At 44.7% G+C, this 25,385-nt stretch overlaps 1 protein-coding gene across 5 annotated transcripts in view; it reads right to left on the minus strand.

The window, feature by feature from the left end:
- Positions 1-4,590: 4,590 nt before the first annotated feature.
- Positions 4,591-25,385, minus strand: part of SLCO2B1 (solute carrier organic anion transporter family member 2B1) — a 76,043-nt gene continuing 55,248 nt past the window's right edge. For 4 of the 5 annotated variants that reach the window (XM_069969472.1, XM_069969471.1, XM_069969470.1 and 1 more), the window contains exons 12-15: positions 22,146-22,315; positions 21,787-21,851; positions 19,963-20,083; positions 5,984-9,730 (exon numbers count right to left, since the gene is read on the minus strand). In XM_069969472.1, coding sequence (XP_069825573.1) covers positions 9,544-9,730; positions 19,963-20,083; positions 21,787-21,851; positions 22,146-22,315 — 543 coding nt within the window. In that variant the 3' untranslated portion in view covers positions 5,984-9,543. Of the gene's footprint in view, positions 5,037-5,983; positions 9,731-19,962; positions 20,084-21,786; positions 21,852-22,145; positions 22,316-25,385 lie in introns of those variants that run through there. The other variant, XM_069969474.1, reaches the window with a different exon arrangement.

The raw sequence follows: 25,385 nt of genomic DNA on the forward strand, positions 1-25,385 counted from the left end.
AGAACACTACCTAAACTCTACCTAAATTATTGCTTCCTAACCAGTGACTCCTCAGCTGTTGCCAAACTACAACTCCTATCATGTCCTGCCACCAGGATATAATGGTAGTTGTAGTTATGCAATAACTGGAGAGTCAAATGTTGTAGATAGGACAAAGCACAATGCCCCCCCCCCCCCCCCCCATATACTTACTTCACAAGCTGGTCCATGCTTCTCTGCTGTTCTGGCCTCTTCTGATTAGGTCTGACCAGAGCAGAGAGGAGCAGGCAGGGCTAATCACACTGCAGAATCACGGAGGAAACACTGGCTGCCCAGACAGGGAGGTGAGTGTCCCCTGCTCCAGCCAGCCCTAGGCTACTGTATTGTGGTGGTGTCTTACAGACCCCAGTACTATACAGTAACCCCCCCAGACCCGCTCCCCACAACCCAGGCCCCCTCCCCAGATACCAGTCGGGCGGTGGGCGGCTCTTCTCCCGGCAGGCGTCCTCCTCCATGGGCTGTGCACTTCTCTTTGCTCAGTGATGGAACAGGCTGCCTGCTCCACCAATGAGCAAAGTGAAGTGTGAGGCAGAGTCAGCGCGGCGTTCTGTCACCGCTGCTGACTGCTAGAGAGTGAGTGCAGCGGCCGCACTTACTGTGGAAAGAATTAAAGTGGCAGAGCGGCCCTAGCAACATCCGGACGCCGCGGCCCTTAGGTGTAGTGGGGGGACCGGCCCGGGGGGCATATGCCACCCTGCCCCCCTGCCCAGCCCGCCCCTGGTCTAGTGTAAGGGATCCTTGTCAAGTCCACCACTGCCCATGGAGTCTACAGAAAGGGCTGCAGGATCAACCTGATGGAAATTGTTGATAGGTCAGTGTTATGACTCCAATGGTATGGGATAGAGTAACTACTAGCGATGCGGATTCAACCATGGTCATCACTGATGTGGCATTTGTAGGTCCACCTCATGTTCCCATAAGCTTCTCTACGGTTCTCCAGTCTCTCACCACGAGTCCAAATCTTTTGGGAAAATCCATACTTGTAGGTACATTTTATTTCTGTACACTTGGTTCTGGGTCATTTATATTATATTTTATTGAGACCTGAAAATGGGTCTGTAAGCTCCATCGAGGACAGGTGACATTGCCACCATGGAAATCCACATGGTACAACGTTGGGATCTTTTACTGTTCATCTCACTCTCACATCCATGAATGAAGACTTCCTAGGCTGTTGCCTCTTCAGTCTCCTGTTAGATAACTAATAAACCTTCTCCCACCAATCACTGATGGACCCAACGTCAATGATGACAACAATGAAATGTTCCATCGATGGTAACATCATAATCCCGAGGAGAATCAATCGCTTCTAACTGACCTAAAAGCCCAAAGACAATGTGATTTATCAGAATCTGTCGGACTCGGGAAAACACCTGACAGAAAAACTACATCTTTCTGTGTTTGTTTTAAAAGACGTTATAGATAAAAAAAAAAAAAAAAAAAAAGAGAGAAAAGATAAAACTAAATAGAAAAAAAACATATTGGTAACTGGACCTCTTGACAAAGATGGGTGATATCTCTATGTTGGGCACTTAAAGGTCTTCCCTGCTCTTTACACTCTCTTTCTCGGCTTGTTTTGTAAGGTGTGTGAGAGTAGTGGGAGCGTTCTTAGCTCCCAGGTAAATTGTGTATTACGGAAATGTGTGACCAGATAGTCTGACCTTCTACGAGCGGAAAGCAGAAATTCAAGCCCCAATGACTTCTATGGGATTTCTCTAGTGGAATCTGCCCAAAGAATTGACATGTCCATGATCCATTTGACTCCTGAGCCCCACTAAAGAGATAAACTTCACAAGCTATGTTATCAATCTGATTCACTTATCTGACACTGACGTCTACCACCAATCCAGGTGAACTTTCAATATGAGATCTATGAGTGGTGATCACTTTTCGGAGCTCCCTCTTATACATGGGTTAAGGAATAGGCATCACACCGGAATAAAACCAGAAGGAAAAGGTGGCCCACACACCGGGTACAGAACTGTGGTGGACAGTGTGAACAGAGTAGCCATTGCAGAACAAAAACGACCTTTCTTCTGCTATCGCTCAGGGCAAGGACTTCATGCTTCAACCTACTTAAATTGGTAGCAAGGTTAATGACGGTAATCCCAGATGTAACCTCTCTAATGTCTGTAAACACTTCAAAGACAGGCACAAAAGCTTCAGTGAGGTGCTGCCAGCCATGGGGGTAGAGAGTCACGTGTCAGCCATGCACAGAGGACTAGAGGACACAATTTCCTTTGGGCCTAAATCACAAGTTAGATACTATGTACTTTTATTAGTTTGCAGTAGTGTTGAGTGGAGTTACCAAACTGTTTCGGTTCGGCAACATTCTCCGAACCCGAACTCTTGGCATTTGACTCCCGGCATCTGAAGAAGTTGGATGCCGCCCTAGGGCTGCAGAAAAACATTGACACAGTCTATGGCCTATGGCTGTATCCATGGTGTCCAGGACTCTCTAGGGGAACATCTAACTTCTCCAGATGACAGGAGTCAAATGCCAAGAGTTTGGGTTCGGAGAATGTTGCCAAAACCTAACAGTTCGGCATCTCCGCTCAACCCTAGTCTACAGTTATAATAATTACTTGTGATTTTATGCTGTGTTTCTTTTTCTTTTTTATGCAATCACTGTTTTTCACGTGACCTATAGACATGAGCACGACTCGAGCATGCTTGAGACTGGTCGTTCATTTTCATGCCCCGATTGCTGGACCGCCAACTTTTCTTTAGGTAAAAACTTGTGTGTGGCGGCTGTATGGCATCCGGCCAGCAGGATATACTGTAGCATCCAGTGTCAGATTGGGGTATCTGGGACCCACCAGAGGAAATGATCCTGGGGGCCCACCAATGAAGAACCAGTGAGAAATTACATGTCAGTCAGTGGTAGTGCAGGTTCTAAAGCTGGAGACCCTCTGGTCCTGTTGTGGGCCAGTCTGACACTGGATATCTGTTCTTATTCATGGATAGAAGTGAACGGATCTTTTATTTTTCTACAGTATATGTCTCAGGATGATCGCTATTGTTTTCAGCCATCATGACCTTTATATCCTCAATGTCAGAAAATCTTAGAAAAGTGGAGACAGTGAGAAGAGTTTTTTTGGGAACTTTAGTAAATAAATAAGGATTTGTGAAGAAAAACACAGATCCGAATATTGCAATGTTTTATATCCCCCCAAATCCACATCGGAGCCGGTCCAGAGATCCGCTGAGCGGCTGTAAAGATTGATTCCTTTTATTAACTTTCTCTTCATCTGTTTCCCGGCGGATCTTCCATCCAGGGTGATATATCTCTGGCCGCTTCACTTCTGCTCCTCCATTGATTCTAATGTTCACCTTCATTGCTTTGCTTGACTGCCTGACCACAGAGCAGCATCTGGCGCCACATATATCTTCCACGCAGCCTGGTTTTAGGATCCCGGACGTTGAGCTCTTTTCTCAAGCAGACATTAGATTTGGGATTCAGAGTCCCCGGCATATTCCTTAAAGTTGCAGAAGGAGAATAGAGCAATAAATATTAAGAGGTCATTGGTATTGATGAGATTCCTGCTGTGTCCTGTCTGTAATTTTCCTTGTTGGCTCCAGTAGGAGGCGCTATATATGTGGATAGTAGCTGCCAAAAGTGCTCCAATGAAGGACAATCAGGAGGAGGGTCATGGAGGACCAACACTCATTGATGTACATCAGGTCCCAGTCTGGTCCGATCCCACAGAAGACCTTCTGTAGAACAAACTGCTGGCTATGATAGAAGTCAGATCAACCAGGACTTGTGTTGAGCGGAGATGCCGAACTGTACAGGCTCAGCAATGTAGTTACATCCTGCCATAGGCTGCATCAATGTTTTTCAGGACTCCCTAGGGTGGCATCCCACTTGTGCATCTGCGGGGAGTCAGATGCCGAGTATTTGGCTTTGGAGAACATTGCCGAACCCAAACAGTTTGGCATCTCCGCCGATCAGTCAGAGTTTGTGTGACCCCCTGTCCACGCCTGAAAGTGTCTACAGTAAGCATCAGGACTGGAGAATGGAGTAATGGAAGAAGAGGTCTGGTCTGATGAGTTACGTTCTCCATCATGTAGACACCGGGTGCCTGTGCGTCACTTGGGGAAGATATTGCACCAGGATGCATTGGAAGAAGACGGCGGGGGCAGTGTGATGGGCAATGTTCTGCTGGAGACCTTGTGTCCTGGCATTATGTGGATGTTACTGTGACACTGACCACCTACCTGACCATTATATACACCAAGTCCTCCTACCATGTATGTAATGGATAATGCCCCAGGGGCCGCACTACAGACATTATACAGGACAAAGAAAGAGATTCCCCAAACCTCAATTCCATCGATCATCTGTGGGAAACAAGTCCGATCCATAAAGTCTAGTGGCCATGCTGGATATTTAAACTCTACTTTCATTGAAACCATTGGGAGCAGAGCTGTCATTATTGTTCCAAAAACAGCTCTATATTTACCTATTGGTTGTGTCTGGGCTTCAATGAAGTGAATGGGTCTGAGCTGCACTACCACATACAGCCTGAGGACAGGTGTGGAGCTGCTGTCTGACAGAAAGTAGCCTTTTCTTTCCAGTCTTGAAAAATGTATTTTTTACTGCAACAAGTGTACAAAATATGAGGCATCCTGATAGATTTCGGTATGGTTTTGACTCCAATGTTGCACCAGTAGGGATGTCTACAAGTTGTGTTTTTCACCAGTCCTAATCGTAGATCACAAGACTGGATCACGTCAGCCATCTGCCCCTGGTGACCTCTATTTTGCAATGTTAGGGTATCTCTATGAAGTGTTGGAGGATACAATGTCTCATATTGGAGGATTCCACACGTCATTTTGCCACTTTGCATCCTGAGTCACCGAGCTCCATGAAAAAGGAAGTGGAACCAGAGAAGAGACGTCACATCCTCTGCTCACTGAATGCATCAATAGCCATAGATTCACTCAATCACTTTCCTTCTGGTTTCTGTTCTCCTCCACTTCCTGCCATCTTACTGTGGAGAACAAAAATAAAATAGTAATAAAAAATAAAAAAAAATAAAAAACTCCACACAAGGTTTCAAAGATCTGAAGTCATGGTCTAAAGCCTCAGGGTGAAGCATTGCTGTCTTGTAGAACTGAGGTCCTTGGTGTGAATCCAACCATGAGCAATATCAGCATGGAGTCTGTATCTTCTCCGCTGAAGAGAAGGGGGTGGAGAGAAAATAGAAGGGGTTACAAGGTTCTCTGTAGAGAATTCTAAACAATTCAAATTTGCTCTGAATTTCAAAAAATTTTCACTTCAGGTAAAATGCATTGTGTCCTCAGGGCCGATTGAAGGCATCTGCCCCACCACAAAACCTCTGGCGTGGACCCCCCCACACACACACACACAGTAACCGACTGCCCAGTCACCCCCCCCCCCCCCCCCACGCGATAAGTTAACCACCTGCCTGATCACCTACCCTACATTTTTCTCTCATATGTTAAATATTTTTTAGTTCTTTTTCTTGTCTTTATTCAGTACCTTGTACTATTTGTTGCTTGCAGAAGAGATACATGCTGCCCCCCCCTAAATGACCCAGAATAATGTTGTTGACCATACAGTGATCAGTAATGTCAGGACGTCCTTTAACTGATAAGATTAGAGACATGTCCTGCACCTTTAAATATTCCACATGTATTTGTGTTTACTGTGCTAACTTGCAAATAAAACAAGTGAATCCATAATTCATAATGGAAAAAAATCAGGAAGGGAGCGAGATGGGTAACCTTCACCTGAGACTTCGGCAACCCCATTAGATAACATTTCCTATCACAATCGATAATAGCAAAAAAAAAAACCACGATCTGGATAAGAAAAGTCAGCTGTGTCTTCTGTTTATACATGGGTAACTATATAAATACACAGCTGTAGGTTTGTTACAATGTATTAGTGAGATGAAGTATGACAATGAAGCCATCAGATCTGTAGATTTTAATAAGTGAATCCCCACAATAAGGCTCAGCGATGCATCCATAGGTTATTACACTCTTATTATATGATACAGTCAGAGAATGATCCAGATGTGGTCAGCCTCATCCTTTCCTTAGTTAAGGAAGGACATTTTTCACGACAGTCCTCACCTCAATATCTCGACCTGTTTAGATCTTTGTGTTTCTTTTCTGACCAGCTAAACAGAGTTCACAAGAAGCGAGAGAAGAGCATAGAGCATAGATCGCTATGTATACTCAGCTGAAAGGTTAGATGAGACTGGACACATCTGTGAGTCTATAGTACAAGTTATCGTCTCTGTACAGACATGTATCCAACCCACCAATTACACTGGACATGAAAAATGACTATTGCTAAATGGACATCATATCATCAGCTTAATAAGAAATTCTTTATAGAGTTTGAACATTGTTATATACAGTATATATTACTCTAAAGGAAACTACAATATATGTAGAAAAGAGGATATAAAACACTCACCATCATTCTAGACCAACTAATTACATGTGAAGGGAACGACCACCCCTGTACAACGATAACATTATATATAGAATAAATCTACATATAATCATTTATCCTGAGTGATATAGTGTATTATTATTCTCCAGAGCTGCAATCACTATTCTGCTGGTGGGGGTCACTTGATACATACATTACATTACTGATCCTGTACTAATCCTGAGTTACATCCTGTAGTATACTTCAGAGCTGCACTCACTATTCTGCTGGTGGGGTCACTGTGAACATATAATATTGTGAGGATGAGATGTGATGCATGTCTATACAGTGTGGCTCATTTTATTACTGGGAATGAAGCTATTGCACAAAGGACACCAGTTGGCATCCTAAGTCACCACATTCCCCACACAGGTTACTACACCACCAATTGCTGTCCAGTTTTATGACTCAACTTTGGTGGATAAGGAAACGGGAGGTAGAAGTGCTTGATCAAAGAGATGATAAATAAGACCCTCATGGAGCTGGTAGTGCCACCCTCATGGTGAAGATCTGAGTACCAGTTGATGTGTCTCCAACCATCTCACCCACCATGTGTGGTGGACTACCTCTGGGTCTGTGCCGGTTTGGACAATCACCAATGTTTTTTGAAGATAAACTGATTTATTCTTTCCATAAAACATGTTCCCTGATTTTTAAGGCATGAGTATTACGGTCATGCCTTCATAAAGTGCTATACGTGTGGCATAGAGCTTTACAAGTATTGGCCAAGGTCGGGAAGCCTCGGAGACCTTGTACAGATAAGTCCAGGATTGTCTTACAAAGAAATACAAACATAATGACATCACGAGTAACAAAGTCGCTATAAAGAGCTGTTATCCTACAAAAAATTTGTTATCCAAGAATCCATAGTCCCCCAGGGGTATAAAGAGAGAAGAGGGAGTCCCAAAAACAATGAAGTCTTTTTGTAACAGATGACATCGTCAGTCTGACCATCAATGACAGCAATGGTATAATGGCTGTTTGTATCCAGTATCATCCTCAGGGTAAAGGTACAGAGATACCAGTCACACCCCGGTACTGGTGCACGATGCGGGAGCACATGTCTGGCACATAGGGTATATGGTAGATCAGATTATATTAAGAAACTACATTTACATTATAGATGTCTGAAAGCTTTTACTTTTTAGATTGTTTTTGGTTCTCTTCCTTTTATTTGGATCAAAGAGGCCAAGGGTGTCTCACACCATCAATGGGAGAGGGGAGGAAAGGCCAACTAGAGCAAGGATAGCAGCTGATGTACAGTGTCCTGTATGGAATGTAGAGCAAGTCGTCTCAGCTCGATATACCGTATAGTATTCTTATGTACAATAAAGATTAAAAGCTAGTATTGTTTTGTATATACAACTCTTTGATTGTTTTAGATCTTTGGCCTTGAGCCTCTGCAGCTTCACGGGGATTTTCTTCTAGATAAACACAACAATGGGAAAGGGAGAAAAGGCCAACCGAAGCAAGGGTAGAAGCTGAAGTCTTTGGCCCCAACCCCGGTGGATTTTCAGGGACTTTCTCCTGGATCAACAAAGCATAGACAGAACCGGTTGAACCTGCTGGGATTTCATCTTCTTAGTAATTGCTGTTTATAACCAAACAATGGGCGAATTCATCAGCTTTAGTTGTATCAGCTGAAAACATTGCCTTACTTTATCGGAAAATTATATTTTTAACCGGGCAATGACCAGAAGCAGCGTAAGGGAAGGAAGCCTAGCCCGGAAGTCAGGCATCGGGCATTTGATGATTAGTCTTTTTTACAGATTTTCCTTTTGGACCCAAGAGCTTCAAGTTATACAGTTTTGTAGGAACGATGGACATCAAAGCCATCTTTCCATCTCCTATCTTCCTTGTTTTCTAAGGTTCCAGCCTACGTAAGTGAAATAGATGCCCAGTCACATCAATAAAGAAAGGGAAGGCCAACTGGAGCTAAGATAGCAGCTTTCCTTTATGAAAAGTAAGTCCTGTAGTCAGCGCCTCACACCAAACATATACTTAACATATACTTTTTTTATTGTTTCAGGTCCTCAGTCCAGTCACTTGCTTTCATGATTCCCCTTGACTATTGGAAATACAGAACTGCTTGAACTTACTGGAGAGAGAAGCCAAAGTTAGGCACAAACAGCGATAGGAAAGGGCGAAAAGGCCAACTGGAGCAAGGATAGAAGCTGATAGAAAGATTCCCTTATGAAATGCAAGGTATTACTGTTTTGTATTTACTTTTTTGATTGTTTTAGGTCCTCAGTTCTGTAAGTGACTTGTATGATTCCTTCTGACTTCTTTTGGATCAACCAGGCAAAGACAAGACCAGAGGAAAGTCTCACACCATTATTAGGAAAAGGAGGAAAGGCCAACTGGAGCAAGGTTGGCAGCTGATGTAAGGTTTTCTTTATGGAAGTTGGAGCACGTTTTCTGAGCTTGATATAAAGTATTTCTATTTACATGAAACATTAACAGTTATTCCTATTGTTTCTTCCGGATTAACAAGGCAAAGACGGAACCGGTTGAACTTGCTGGAATGTTTTCTTCTTTGTAAGTAATTCCTGTTTATAACCAAACAATGACCAAATTCATCAGCTTTAGTTGTATCAGCAAAAACATTATGCAACTTGATCGGAATGATGTATTTTTAACCGGGCAATGACCGGAAGCAGAAAAGGTAAGCACACTTAGGATGGAGGTCAGCCACTCGCTGGGGATTCTGGGAGTAAAGCGGAGCTGGGTAACTTTTAGATTTTTGGCTATTTTTACATCCAGCTCTATTACAATCTTTGGTCCTGAAACACATCCTATTCTTTGTGCTGTTTTTGATGTATTTTACAGGTTTGTAAATCAATATGACTTAATCCCTGTCTGCAGGAGATTGTTGGAAAATGTTCTTCACAGTGATGAGACGTTCCTTGTAGACTTCTCCTGAAGAGATTGTGCAATGTCTCCTGCGTAGTGTGCAGAATGTAGTCCTGGCAAATCCCCGTCCCACAGAGCACGGAATAACCATCCCCCTGGAACATCACACCGGTGATCTAAGTAGCCGCTTCCTTCTCCCGGCTTGGAACAACTTTCAGACTTTCCTGCTGTTCATTTAACTTGTGAGTCTCTGGGTTTTTCTCGTTCTCTTTCTTGACCTTGTCCTGGTGACGTAACACGCCGTAAACGGCACAGAAGAAGATCAAAGCTCCAATTTCAAAGATGATCTGAAGGCCGATATACCTGGAGAGAATGAGAGCCAGATGGGCAAAAGTGAAGATCACAGAACACCCAGCAGCACACAGTATAACAGCAAGAATAATATGCATGGAAAGCAGCACTGTAAATCTGCCAAACACAGAAATAACATTGCCAAGTCAGTATTTTGGTACAAAACTATCAGCACTAATTACTCTGTAAAAGAATATAACTACTATAATACTGCTCCTATATACAGGAATATAACTACTATAATACTGTTCCTATATACAGGAATATAACTACTATAATACTGCTCCTATATACAGGGATATAACTACTATAATACTGCTGCTATATATATACAGGAATATAACTACTATAATACTGCTCCCTATATACAAGAATATACTACTATAATACTGCTCCTATATACAGGAATATAACTACTATAATGCTGCTCCTATATACAGGGATATAACTACTATAATACTGCCCCCTAAATACAGGGATATAACTACTATAATACTGCTCCTATATACAGGAATACACTACTATAATACTGCTCCTATATACAGGAATATAACTACTATAATACTGCCCCATATATATAGGAATATAACTACTATAATACTGCTCCTATATACAGGGATATAACTACTATAATACTGGTCCTATATACAGGAATACACTACTATAATACTGCTCCTATATACAGGAATATAACTACTATAATACTGCCCCATATATATAGGAATATAACTACTATAATACTGCTCCTATATACAAGAATATAACTACTATAATACTGCTCCTATATAAGAATATAACTACTATAATACTGCTCCTATATACAAGAATATAACTACTATAATACTGCTCCTATATACAGAGATATAACTACTATAATACTGCTCCTATATACAAGAATATAACTACTATAATACTGCTCCTATATACAGGAATATAACTACTATAATACTGCTCCTATATACAAGAATATAACTACTATAATACTGCTCCTATATACATGAATATAACTACTATAATACTGCTCCTATATACAGGAATATAACTACTATAATACTGCTCCTATATACAGGAATATAACTACTATAATACTGCTCCTATATACAGGAATATAACTACTATAATACTGCTCCTATATACAGGAATAGAACTACTATAATACTGCTCCTATATACAGGAATATAACTACTATAATACTGCCTCCTATCTGTGAGGACGTGTGTTTGTAGCTCTCCTGCATTGCTCTCATGCCTGGAGAAAGCCCAGGGCGGGGCCACCCTGGGTGGTGAAGCTCCCCAAGCGAGGCCCAGGCTCCAAGGCCTACACTGGGAGACAACTCCCAGCATTCTAAGGTGGATGAAAATCCCAAAGTTTCCAGTAATGAAGAGAAAGTAAGCGGCACAAGTAAAAGTAAAGATATGAAGATGGAAGTAAGCGAGAAAGCTAAAGAAACAGCAGCAGCAGCAAGCCCTAAGCCAAGCCAGCAAGGTGAGCACATGGTGAGACAAGCAGGAGAAGCAGCAGGTGCACAGCCCCCCACTCCTGCACCCAGACAGAAGAGGACATCTCTGGAGAGACAGACCCTGCAGGAGAACATCAGGCAGCAGGTGATGGTCTCCAGGATGGTGGGTCACGGCAAGACCAGATCTGCAGCAAAGCTGGAACCAGGTGACTGCAAACAGCCTGAGAGACTGAACAGACCAGAGCCACAGAGAGCACAGAGTCCGGCACCAGCAGAGAAGGAGTCACAGAGAGCACAGAGTCCAGCACCAGCAGAGAAGGAGCCAGAGAGAGCACAGAGTCCAGCACCAGCAGAGAAGGAGCCAGAGAGAGCGCCTGAGCTGCAGATGGCCGAGGAGATCCCAGGTCTGGTAAGGAGAATGGGGGAGCTAAAACACCATAAGCAAATGCTGCAACTACAGATAGACTGCATATATAATCTAAAAACTGTCCAACCTGAGAGTAACACTCTGTATGATACCAAACTGCACTCACTGAGCATTGAGCTGGCTGATGTGGTGAGGGAGATGGACTGTGTCCTGGAGAGGATGGGGCCTCTGGCTGAGACTTACCACAACCAGGAACGCTTTGCTGCCCAAGCTCAGACTGTATCATCCCAGTCTAGACCCTCAGACACTGCGTCTATGTCCCAGCGAGGGCCACGTGTCATCCTGCAGGCCCCAAGCTTTGTGTTCCAGGAGGGCAAGAAACATCAGCAGGGACAACAGCAGCCAAAAACATCTCTGGCTGTCCCTGAGCAGCAACCTACCCCTTAGACTACACATGCACTACAAGTCCCAGCCAACACTGCACGGCAGCAGGACTGTGTAGAGTCATCGGTGTGTGAGACTGAGGATAGTAATGTTGATCGTGCTGTGTCTGACCCTCAGGCAGCAGCACATGGACTACAAGTCCCAGGAGTAACAGCAAAGGCACTACAAGTCCCAGACTACATTGCACAGGTGCAGGATAATGGAGCGTCATCTGTGTGTCAGACGGTGGAGAGTGATGGAGGTCAAGGTTCACCTTACCCTCAAACAGCAGCACATGGAATACAAGTCCCAGGAATAACAGCATTGGCACCACAAGTCCCAACCAACAGTGGACAGTCATCTGGGTGTCATACTGTGGACAGTAGTGGTGGTCATGCTATACCTGAGGTGTCAGGGGTTGGAGGGGATACGCAGTCCGTGTGGGACATGGAACCATCTGATGATGCCATGGTAGATGGGGTGGTGGAGATAGAAAATAATGTTGCATGTGATTTCCCCCCATTAAGCCCCCCCACATGTTGAGGCTGCCCCTTCTAGTACAGATCCTCACCCTAAACCCCCTGAGAGTGCCCCCCGTCAGGAACCCCCCAGAAATGCCTGGAGTCGGGGTGCCCCATCATTCAGCCCCAGTGCCCATTATACCGGCCAGGCATTTAAGAGGAGGAACGTGGTAAGGTTCAAGCATAAGGGAAACAAAGAAGACCTCCCTGCCAGGAGACTGGTGATCCGGGAGCTCCTGTGCCACCAGATGGGGTTCTCACCAGCCGACATCCTGGCCGTAATAAACCTATCAGACAGACAGGGCTATGACGTTAGCTTTAAGCTCATGTCCAGTCTGGATCGGTTTTGGGCGCAGTTTCCCAGGTTTAGGGACACCGACAGCTGGAGTAAGTTCATACTGATTCCTATTTCTAAGCCCGATACAGCCACGGTAAATATCATCTTCTGGAATTAGTCTGTTCCCCCCCAGGATATAGTGGTATGGCTCAGGCGGCACTGTGACCTCATGTCTGACCTCACCAAAGCCCGTGATGATGATGGGATCTGGACAGGCGGGTGGTGGGCACTGGTGAAACTACGGCAGCATAATAACATCACGCTGCATCTCCCCAATTCTTTCATCATTGGGAGAGAGAAGGGGGTCTGTTTCTATCCTGGGCAGCCCAGGAAATGCTTCAAGTGCGATAAACTTGGTCATGTGGCGAGTGTGTGCACGGTGCTGAGGTGCAACCTGTGTGGGGAGGTCGGCCATGTCAGTTCCACCTGCAAGAACATCCGCTGTAACCTATGTGGCAGGATTGGCCACCCGCACAGGGAATGCCCAGATGCCTGGCACAATATATGTGGAGATCTCTTAGAGGAGGAGGCTTTAATATCAGGGACAATACTGACCAGACAGGAGGTCCAGCGGGGGTCAGACAATATAGAACCAGGTCCATCATCAGAGGGGGTGCAAGTACACACAGAGGGGGTGCAGGGACACACAGAGGGGGTGCAAGCACCCATAGAGGCCACCTCAGACCAACAGCAGTCACAGACAGTCTCCGCTAAGTCACCATCTGTTTTTGAGGAAATTAAGAGCAATAAGAGGAAGAAAAAAGACCCGTCCTCCCGCAAACCTGAGGAGAGTCCCAGCGCAGGCCAGAGGGCCAAGAAACCAGTCACTACCACTGATGGAATCATGGTCTTATCTAATAGATATGATGTCCTCTCAGAATCAGATGGTGACTATGAGAAAGAGCTAGGAAGGATTGACAAAGAGTGTGAAGAGGACAAAGGGCTCCCCCGCACAAAAAAGAAAACCCCCACTATAGAAACTCTGACACAGTCAGATATGGAGACTGGAGGTAGAGACAGCGACTCTGACATGTGATGATGACAGTCACTTATATGGTCTTCTTCTATTGTCTTCTCATGGCTGGGTTCTCATTAAACATCATCTCCAGTAATGCCAACAGTATAAAAGTAAGAAGGACGAGACATGCGGTATACGACCATCTGAGACACCTTAATGCTGATGTCATCTTCTTACAAGAGACACGTCTTACGTCATCTGGACTGTTGTCTGAGGCCCATAGAGATTGGACATCTGGTCCGTCCTTTTGGTCGTTGGCTGTAGAGCCTTATGCGGGAGTAGCCATACTGTTTAACACCACTGACGTGACTGTACATAGGATGACTGAGGTTGTTATGGGGAGGTGTCTGGTCCTTGAGGTCACTGTCCACGGCAGACGGCTCAGGTTTATTAACATCTATGGCCCACAGACAGTGACTGAAAGGATCCATGTCCTTAATGAGGTGAAGCCATACCTATTCACTTCTATTCCCGTTGTATTAGCTGGAGACTTTAACGTTGCCCGGTCAGCAGGTGACAGGTCCTCCGGCAGAGCTGTGGTCAGGGACTCTACAGTCCTTAATAACTTAATCATTTTGCAGGCTGGTCTGAGTGATGTCTTTGCACAGGGTGGGAGGAGGCCGAAATTCACATACTTCTGTGGTGATAGGAGGAGTAGAATAGATCTAGCGTTTGTGAATCCCACAGAAACTGTAAGCGGGATAAGTGAGAAAGCCGTCCCATACTCCGATCACCTAGCCTTGTGTTTCTGCCTGGGAGTCGCTAAACGCCCAGATCTTGGTAGGGGGTTATGGAAACTTAATTCCAGCCTCCTGGATGACGTTTATGTCCAGCGTTCTGTTCACTCCCTCCTCCAGAACCAACGTGAGAGAGTGGACTTCTATGACAGTATGGCTGACTGGTGGGAGGATGTCAAAGAGGAGATCCGCTCCCTCTTGAGGAAACTGTCTGTTAAGAGAGGGAAGAGTAAGTATGGCCAGTATCTAAGACTGTGTAAAGAATTGGAGTCACTCTATTCGGCGGGTGGGGGGGGGGGGGGTGACCAACAAAGGATTGACCGGAGATGAGGCAGTATCAGTACAGTAGGTATACCTCCCTAGTAGTTGAACGGGATTATGGGTCCTTAGGGTCTCCTGATCCCTTTGAGAATTGCCGGGAGCGAGTGACAAAGAAATTAATCTCGGGTCTCACTGACTCCCAGGGTGTTTGCAGGAATCTCGGGAGGGTATCCTGGGGGTCGTGAGATCTTACTATACTGACTTGTTTCAGAGGAAGGTTTTGGATGAGGAAAAAGTGACCCAATTCTTGGAGGCAACTCCAGTGCCTGATACTAATGATTTGGACTTTTCTCCTTTGACAGCGGAATTATCGGTGGAGGAGGTCAAAGAGGCCATTGATAAGTTACATCTGAAGAAGGCACCAGGTCCAGATGGGATAACAGCAGAATTCTATAAGAAATTCAGAGACCTCTTGGCTCCAATCCTTGTGGATGTATATAGGAATTGTTTAGAAAATCACCTGATGCCTCCATCCATGAGGGTCTCATCGCTAATTCTGCTGTCTAAAGGTAATGACCCTAGCGACATCAAGAACTGGAGGCCAATTTCCCTCTTGAATGTCGACAGGAAAATTCTGGCAAAAATTCTGTTCTCTAGATTAGTTTGTTTGTCCCGGGCACTGTTGGCAGGCTGTCAGTATGGCACGGTAAAAGGACGGAACATCTCTGGAGCGGTGCTCTCCATCAGGAGGATGTTTGAGAGATGTAAAGCCCTTGGGTGTGGGAGATATGTTGTAGGTCTTGACCAGGCTAAAGCCTTTGACAGAGTAGATCATGCGTATCTATGGGCCACTTTATCAAAGTACGGTATTCCGGGACAATTCATAAATTGGTTGAAGACTTTGTACTGTGAGGCTGAGAGCTTTCCTATGATCAATGGTTGGCAGGGTGGCACGTTCAGGGTTGAGGCAGGGGTGCGACAAGGTTGCCCACTGAGTCCACTGCTGTATGTGTTTGCTATCAATCCGTTCCTGAGGTCACTGCAGTGGTGTGGTTTTCAGGGGGTAGCGGTCCCCCATTGCTTGCCCCTGGATGTTGCCTACGCGGATGATGTGACTGTAGGGATATCTGAGCCTCGAGAGGTGGAGATGTTGTCTGCAGCCATCAGAAGTTACTCGGAGGCCTCAGGGTCTCTGGTCAACCTTGAGAAGAGTCAAGCTTTCTGGACATTGAGTAGAGACCCAGATTTTGATCTGCCGCAGTTTGCCAAGGCCTCCACCCATATTAAGATCCTTGGGGTTAAATTTGGGAGGGACGATAATTCCAGACTAAATTGGGAGGAAAAGTTGGAAGCCGGAAATGTAAAGGTTCAGCGATGGAAGAACTGGAGGCTGACCTATAGAGAGCGGATCTCAATGTTGAAGACTTACCTGGTCCCCGTCTTCTTGTACGTCTCTGTCGTCTTTCCTTTGCCAGAATCTTTCTCGGCTAGGCTCTTTAGCCTGTTCTTCCAGCTCTTATGGGGCAACAGGTTGAACCCAGTAAAAAGAGGGATAACTTACCTGCAGAGGAGAGAGGGTGGGCTAGATATGTTAAATCCAAGGGTGTTCTTTGACTCCATGTTTCTAAAAGTTAATTTTGGTTGCCTGGACTCAAACAACAGTCCTCTGTGGGTGAATAGTATCAGGGATTGGATATTGCCTTTTGCAGAAACTTGGATGCGAGGCGGCAGTCTCAAGAAGGGAAGATCGACTCCTGGACACCTTCCCCAGTATCGGGAGTACGGAATAAGATGTCTCAAGAAATGGAGTATTGATAAGTGTTTCATTGAGAGTAAAACCAGGAAAGAGCTATACTCCAGAGTGTGTAAGACTTTCTACTGTATACAGCCTGTACTTAGAGACTGTCCAACTACAACCCTGCAGGACAGTCTGAGGCTTCTCAATGGTCCGCGGCTCCCCCCTAAGTTCTGGGATATCGCTTGGTTATCATTACAGGGGAAGCTTTTTGTTAGGGGAAACCTAAAGTTCCTCAGTGTGTCAGATCGCATGTGTCCCTTGGGTTGTCAGCAGGAGGAGACCATGGATCACTTCATCTCAGAGTGCTGGGGTGGATGGAAAATCTGGCATGACATATCCACCAAGCTACAGATACCCACATTACAGTCCCTGAAATACCCAGAAATCATCTATGGGGTCACATCTAATGGGTATAATATCAACCGGGGGACCCTGTATGTGATCATCTCGGTGATTAAGTACTATCACTGGCACACAAGAACACGAGTCTCCATACATAGTGAGCCATTCAATCACAGCAAAGCCATATCCCTCATCATGTCAGAGCTCAGGTGGATCCAGGCACTAGAGGTCAGGAAAAAAGGGGAAAACATCAGATTATGGAGGAACGTCCATCTGGACTGATGTATTGTATATTGTATATTGTCACGGAGGCTATTATTTACTTCTTTTTATTTCCCTTTAGTTAAAATGGACTTAAGTTACAATTAGCATAATTTTATTTTATTATGCACAAGTATAAGTTAAAGTGTAAGATTATTTATTTTTTCTGATGGAAAAGTATTTCTGTATTTCTGTTTGTTTTATACCAATAAAAATTGCCTCCTATATACAAGAATATAACTACTATAATACTGCTCCTATATACAGGAATATAACTACTATAATACTGCTCCTATATACAGGAATATAACTACTATAATACTGCTCCTATATACAGGGATATAACTACTATAATACTGCTCCTATATACAGGAATATAACTACTATAATACTGCTCCTATATACAGGAACATAGCTACTATAATACTGCTCCTATATACAGGAATATAACTACTATAATACTGCTCTCTATATACAGGGATATACTACTATAATACTGCTCCTATATACAAGAATATAACTACTATAATACTGTCCCCTATATACAAGAATATAACTACTATAATACTGCTCCTATATACAGGAATATAACTACTATAATACTGCTCCTATATACAGGAATATAACTACTATAATACTGCTCCTATATACAGGAATATAACTACTATAATACTGCTCCTATATACTACTATAATACTGCTCCTATATACTACTATAATACTGCTCCTATATACAAGAATATAACTACTATAATACTGCTCCTATATACAGGAATATAACTACTATAATACTGCTCCTATATACAGGAATATAACTACTATAATACTGCTCCTATATACTGGAATATAAGTACTATAATGCTGCCCCTATATACAAGAATATAACTACTATAATACTGCCCCCTATGTATAAGAAAACATTGCTACAATACAGCTACTATTACCTGTGTACTAGAGTTAAGGTCCTATTACACCAACAGGGTTTGGCTTCAAATCTTTGGCAGATAATCTGTCGTCAGATCTGTTGGTGGAATAGGGCCTTTAGTTTCTTAGTTCCTGGATGTATATTAGTGAAGGTGAATGTTGCAGGTTGTGTATTAGACTTTTCCTCCTGTAGTATTATTGCTTTTTATCCCCCCTCCCCCCCCCCCCCCTTCCCCCTCGGTATAATACTGCCCCTTCCAATACATCATATATACATTTTCTGCTTTGTACATTTTTACATCTTTTTCAGACATTTTTATTTGGGGAGTTCGTTCCCAAGTTTAGACGCCTCTGAGTCTGTAATGAGATTTGTTGCTTGTTTCAAAGCTCGGCCATAAAACTGCGATAGTGAGAGTAATTGAACTGCCCTCACACTGCTTATTACTGAGGGGACGGAGCACAGATGTGGAGACGACTCCCAGAGCAATAACAAATAACCAGTAACCAGGAGTGACTGCGCCGCCTGTCACACATTACCTCACAGAGAGTTCATACCCGGATATTTATAGGGACAGACCTCAAATATGTAACAAGAATTGTATTTTATGTATTACAAAATAATTTTATTCCTGTATATAGGAGCAGTATTATAGTAGTTATATCCCTGTATATAGGAGCAGTATTATAGTAGTTATATCCCTGTATATAGCAGTATTATAGTAGTTATATTCTTGTATATAGGGGGCAGTATTATAGTAGTTATATTCTTGTATATAGGGGCAGTATTATAGTAGTTATATTCCTGTATATAGGAGCAGTATTATAGTAGTTATATTCCTGTATATAGGAGCAGTATTATAGTAGTTATATTCTTGTATATAGGAGCAGTATTATAGTAGTTATATCCCTGTATATAGGGAGCAGTATTATAGTAGTTATATTCCTGTATATAGGGGCAGTATTATAGTAGTTATATTCTGTATATAGGAGCAGTATTATAGTAGTTATATTCCTGTATATAGGAGCAGTATTATAGTAGTTATATTCCTGTATATAGGAGCAGTATTATAGTAGTTATATTCCTGTATATAGGAGCAGTATTATAGTAGTTATATTCCTGTATATAGGAGCAGTATTATAGTAGTTATATTCTTGTATATAGGAGCAGTATTATTGTAGTTATATTCTTGTATATAGGAGCAGTATTATAGTAGTTATATTCTTGTATATAGGAGCAGTATTATAGTAGTTATATTCCTGTATATAGGGGGCAGTATTATAGTAGTTATATTCCTGTATATAGGAGCAGTATTATAGTAGTTATATCCCTGTATATAGGAGCAGTATTATAGTAGTTATATTCCTGTATATAGGGGGCAGTAATATAGTAGTTATATTCCTATATATATGGGGCAGTATTATAGTAGTTATATTCCTGTATATAGGAGCAGTATTATAGTAGTTATATTCCTGTATATAGGAGCAGTGTTATAGTAGTTATATCCCTGTATATAGGAGCAGTATTATAGTAGTTATATTCCTGTATATAGGAGCTGTATTATAGTAGTTATATTCCTGTATATAGGAGCAGTATTATAGTAGGTATATTCCTGTATATAGGAGCAGTATTATAGTAGTTACACTTATATATAAGGGGTAGTTTATTCAGATATACCTCAGAACATTTGTAACTTTCCCCTCTGTCTGAACACAGACATAATTAGATCCCAGGACTGTGATTCCCCTTCTATATCTGTAGTTATAATGATGGATACTCAGGATCTGGATGTCACTTACCGTTGTCTCAGCATATTGTTGTTATAATACTGACAGGCTGCTTTGGCTCCGCACTTCTTCCCCCACAGTATACAGGTGCTGTCAATCATACTGCCAAACATGACGGGGCCAGGAAGCCAGGCTGGAAGATAGTTTGAGCATTTTTGAACACCCCACATGTAAAGTTGAGCAAATCAAATGGCTTTTTCCCCCAAAAAATTTGAATTCTAAGAATTTTTTTTTGTCATTTAATTTGTCTCCTTTACCCTGAGCAGCCGGGGGGGGGGGGGGGGGGGGGGGGGGGGGGGGGGGGCGAGTGATGCTGCTCTATGTGTCACATCTGTCATTGCTGCCTCTTTACAGGAGCAGGGACTTCGACATGAGTCCCTGCTCCTGAATGTACTGTGCAGGCAATCCGATAATCAGGGAACTGACTCAACTAAATCGTCATCCGATTCCATATCTAATTAGACAGATTCAATGATATAGACAGTAATATAATGCTGGACATTATAGACTGTGACACTTAACCACAGGACACCAGGGACTGGGACACTAACAGGGACTGAGACACTAAACCACTGCAAACCAGGGACTGAGACACTAACCCACTGCACACCAGGGACTGAGACACTAAACCACTGCACACCAGGGACTGAGACACTAAACCACTGCACACCAGGGACTGAGACACTAAACCACTGCACACCAGGGACTGAGACACTAAACCACTGCAAACCAGCGACTGAGACACTAAACCACTGCACACCAGGGACTGAGACACTAAACCACTGCACACCAGGGACTGAGACACTAAAAGGGACTGAGACACTAACCCACTGCACACCAGGGACTGAGACACTAAACCACTGCACACCAGGGACAGCGACACTAAACCACTGCACACCAGGGACTGAGACACTAAACCACTGCACACCAGGGACTGCGACACTAAACCACTGCACACCAGGGACTGAGACACTAAACCACTGCACACCAGGGACTGAGACACTAAACCACTGCACACCAGGGACTGAGACACTAAACCACTGCACACCAGGGACTGCGACACTAAACCACTGCACACCAGGGACTGAGACACTAAACCACTGCACACCAGGGACTGAGACAGTAAACCACGGCACACCAGGGACTGAGACACTAAACCACTGCACACCAGGGACTGAGACACTAAACCACTGCACACCAGGGACTGAGACACTAAACCACTGCACACCAGGGACTGAGACACTAAACCACTGCACACCAGGGACTGAGACACTAAACCACTGCAGGACAGGGACCGAGACACTAAACCACAGCACACCAGGGACAAGGGTACTAAACCACTGCACACCAGGGACTGAGACACTAAACCACTGCACACCAGGGACTGAGACACTAAAAGGGACTGAGACACTAACCCACTGCACACCAGGGACTGAGACACTAAACCACTGCACACCAGGGACTGCGACACTAACCCACTGCACACCAGGGACTGAGACACTAAACCACTGCACACCAGGGACTGGGACACTAAACCACTGCACACCAGGGACTGAGACACTAAACCACTGCACACCAGGGACTGAGACACTAAACCACTGCACACCAGGGACTGAGACACTAAACCTCTGGACACCAGGGACTGAGACACTAAACCACTGCACACCAGGGCCCCTTATCCAGTGTGTTGATACCGTTATCAGGGGATGCAGTAACAAGTTCCCATGGCCGGGGGGCAGCAGATATCATGGTGCAGGATACAATCTATGTTCAGTCTATATAACACTGTGCGGTCGGACGTCTCGGGGATCAGCGATCTGATACCAGGCTGCTTACCAAGAATCCTCAGAAGCATGAACTGTATCCCGATTGCCAGGGACTTTTCGGCTGGGTTGACGCTCCTGAAATATATGACAGGCGATAAGTACGGTTACATGAAGACACCAGAATTAACCCCTTGTTGCTCATTGTTATTCTGTGTAAATGGAACATATTAAGTATAAGGAAAGCTTCATCATTACACCGGGCATTGTAGAACCAAGTAATCTGCCCCTGTATTACAGGCTCCCAGCTGAGCTTGCTGACTGTTTAGAATTACATCCAGCAGAATAGTGAGTGCAGCTCTGGAGTATAAAACAGGTCTCAGGATCCTATTATATACTGGAAGCTGTATTATTTGGTCTATAGGTCTTTACCTGAGTATCAGCATGAATGATGGGGTCTGGGATGTGCTGGCCAGCGCCCCGGCCAGGAAGGACAGGACCATGAAGGGCACAAACAGGTGGTAGCAGGTGGTCCCACATGACCCTGGACGGGCTGAGCCCCCCGATCCTGGAGATGTTATACAGCGGCACTGCGTGTAATTCTGGAATCAGGAGAAGAAGATTGTGAAGGAGCCCAGTATACTATACACTCCATAACCTGCTCCAATCTCTTATAATTAAAGGGCTTAAAGGGCTTGTCATATGAAAGGAAACATGTTTGCTGATATGAAGATGCTGAGAACTTGCAGCCCTATTGCTTCTATTTGTTACAATTTTCTCCATTCTTAGGATTCCCCTTTAAGGAAACACTGATACATTGTAACAAACTCCAGGGTTCCATCCGCTGACAACAGAACAGTTCTCTAACATGGTCTGTAAGCAGGGGGATCAGTCAATCACTGGGGGATCAGTCAATCATTGAGGGATCGGTCAATCACTGGGGGATCGGTCGATAATGAGGAGCCAGTCAACCAATGGGGGATCAGTCATTAGGGATCAGTCAATCACTGGGGGATCAGTCACTGGGGATCAGTCAATCACTGGGGGATCAGTCACTGGGGATCAGTCAATCACTGGGGGATCAGTCAATCACCGGGGGATCAGTCAATCACTGGGGGGATCAGTCACTGGAGATCAGTCAATCACTGGGGGATCAATCATTGAGGGATCGGTCAATCACTGGGGGATCGGTCAATAATGAGGAGCCAGTCAACCAATGGGGGATCAGTCATTAGGGATCAGTCAATCACTGGGGGATCAGTCACTGGGGATCAGTCAATCAGTGGGGGATCAGTCACTAGGGAATCAGTCAATGAGTGAGGGATCAGTCAATCACTGGGGGGATCAGTCACTGGAGATCAATCAATCAGTGAGGGATCAGTCAGTCACCAAGTGATCAGTCAATCACTGGGGATCAGTCAATCAGTAAAGGATCAGTCAGTCTCCAGGTGATCAGTCAATCACCAGAGATCAGTCAATAAGCGAGGGGTCAGTCACCGAGAAATCAGTCAATCACTGGGGGATCAGTCAATCAGCGAGGGCTAAGTCAATCACTGGGGGGGATCAGTCAATCAGCGAGGGCTAAGTCAATCACTGGGGGGGATCAGTCAATCAGTAAGGGGTCAGTCACCGGTGGATCAGTCAGTTAATGGGAGGGGTCGGTCAGTCAATCTTTGGGGGATCAGTCAGTCACCAGGGGCACTGTCAATCATGAGGGATCAGTCAATCACTGGGGGGTGGGGAGATCAGTCAGATACTGGGGAGCTCAGTCAGTTACTGGGAGGATCAGTCAGTGTGTGGGGGGGTTTGGGGTGTATGGAGTCACACTATAAGATGATACCAATGTCCCTGTGTGTATAATCAGCGGCTCCGGGTTATAACGCTTCCCCTCCGGCCGCTGATCCTTTGTCGATAGTGAAATGATTTTTATTGACTAACAGCGAGAAGCAATTCTTTACAGTAATGGAAACTTTGTGGCATCAGGTAATTGCTTTTCCCCGGTAATTTTTATTTCATTATTGTGTTCACCAGCGGTGGCCGGAGGCAGCGAGACGTTGTATATCACTGTATGGCAGATGGGGATCGATAGCAGCGGGACCCCCAGCGGGGGAGGAAGAGGAGGAGGAGGGGGAACCCTTACAGGAACATATGCAACATGCAGCAGAAGGTCTGTATGTACAGTCACCCCTCCCCCCCCCCCCCCCCCCCCCGCCTGACATGGCTGATACCAGAGAGTAATAGATGTATATACCTGTCCTACAGTCACCTCCCCCCAGCCTGACATGGCTGATACCAGAGAGTAATAGATTGTATATACCTGTCCTACAGTCACCTCCCCCCCCCCCAGCCTGACATGGCTGATACCAGAGAGTAATAGATTGTATATACCTGCCCTACAGTCACCTCCCCCCCCCCCCGCCTGACATGGCTGATACCAGAGCATAATAGCGTGTATATACCTGTCCTACAGTCACCTCCCCCCCCCCCCCGGCCTGACATGGCTGATAGCAGAGAGTAATAGATTGTATATACCTGTCCTACACCCCCCCCCCCCCCAACATGACATGGCTGATACCAGAGAGTAATAGATAGTATATACCTGTCCTACAGTCACCTCCCCCCCCCAGCCTGACATGGCCGATACCAGAGAGTAATAGATTGTATATACCTGTCCTACAGTCACCTCCCCCCCCCCCAGCCTGACATGGCTGATAGCAGAGAGTAATAGATTGTATATACCTGTCCTACAGTCACCTCCCCCCCCCCCCCCAGCCTGACATGGCTGATAGCAGAGAGTAATAGATTGTATATACCTGTCCTACAGTAACCTCCCCAGCCTGACATGGCTGATACCAGAGAGTAATAGATAGTATATACCTGTCCTACACCCCCTATCCTGCAGGTGTGCTGCGTTCCTCATACTTTCCCAGACTGTGGGCTAGGACCTGGGTTGTCACCATCAATAAGGATCTCACGTCTTATATTCTTATATCAGTGAAACCCTGCGAGCCCCATCCATCAGCACAAACACTGTGACTCACCGCTCTGAATGATTCATTTTCACCAGAGATTTTACTTTCTTGTTTTGAACTTAAAAAATTCTGGAAATTCTGAGCCGCTGATCTGCACTGCGAGGTGTTATGTCGCCTTGTGCCTCAGTTACTGGGATATAAAAATTTAAAGGGAACCCACCAACTACATCATTATAACTTCATTCTATATACTGCTGCATGCTGTGAGTGGGGAGGAGGGAGATGCAGCAGCAGTATCTGTCCCTCATTCTGTATACTGCTGCTTTCTGTGAGTGAGGAGGAGGGAGATGCAGCAGCAGTATCTGTCCCTCATTCTTTACACTGCTGCATTCTGTGAGCAAGGAGGAGGGAGATGTATCTTCAAGGAGACATTCCCTAATTCTATACACTGCATGCTGTACGTGGGGGGAGGAGGGGGGTGCTGATGCAGTATCTCTCCTTTATTTTGTACACTGCATGCTGTAAGTGGGGAGGAGGGAGATGCAGCTGCAGTATCTCTCCCTCATTCTGTATACTGCTGCATTCTGTGAGTGGGGAGGAGGGAGATGCAGCTGCAGTATCTGTCCCTCATTCTGTATACTGCTGCATTCTGTGAGAGGGGAGGAGGGAGATGCAGCTGCAGTAGCTGTCCCTTATTCTG

Source organism: Dendropsophus ebraccatus, chromosome 5 (genome assembly GCF_027789765.1).
Source record: "Dendropsophus ebraccatus isolate aDenEbr1 chromosome 5, aDenEbr1.pat, whole genome shotgun sequence".
NCBI classification, from domain to species: domain Eukaryota; kingdom Metazoa; phylum Chordata; class Amphibia; order Anura; family Hylidae; genus Dendropsophus; species Dendropsophus ebraccatus.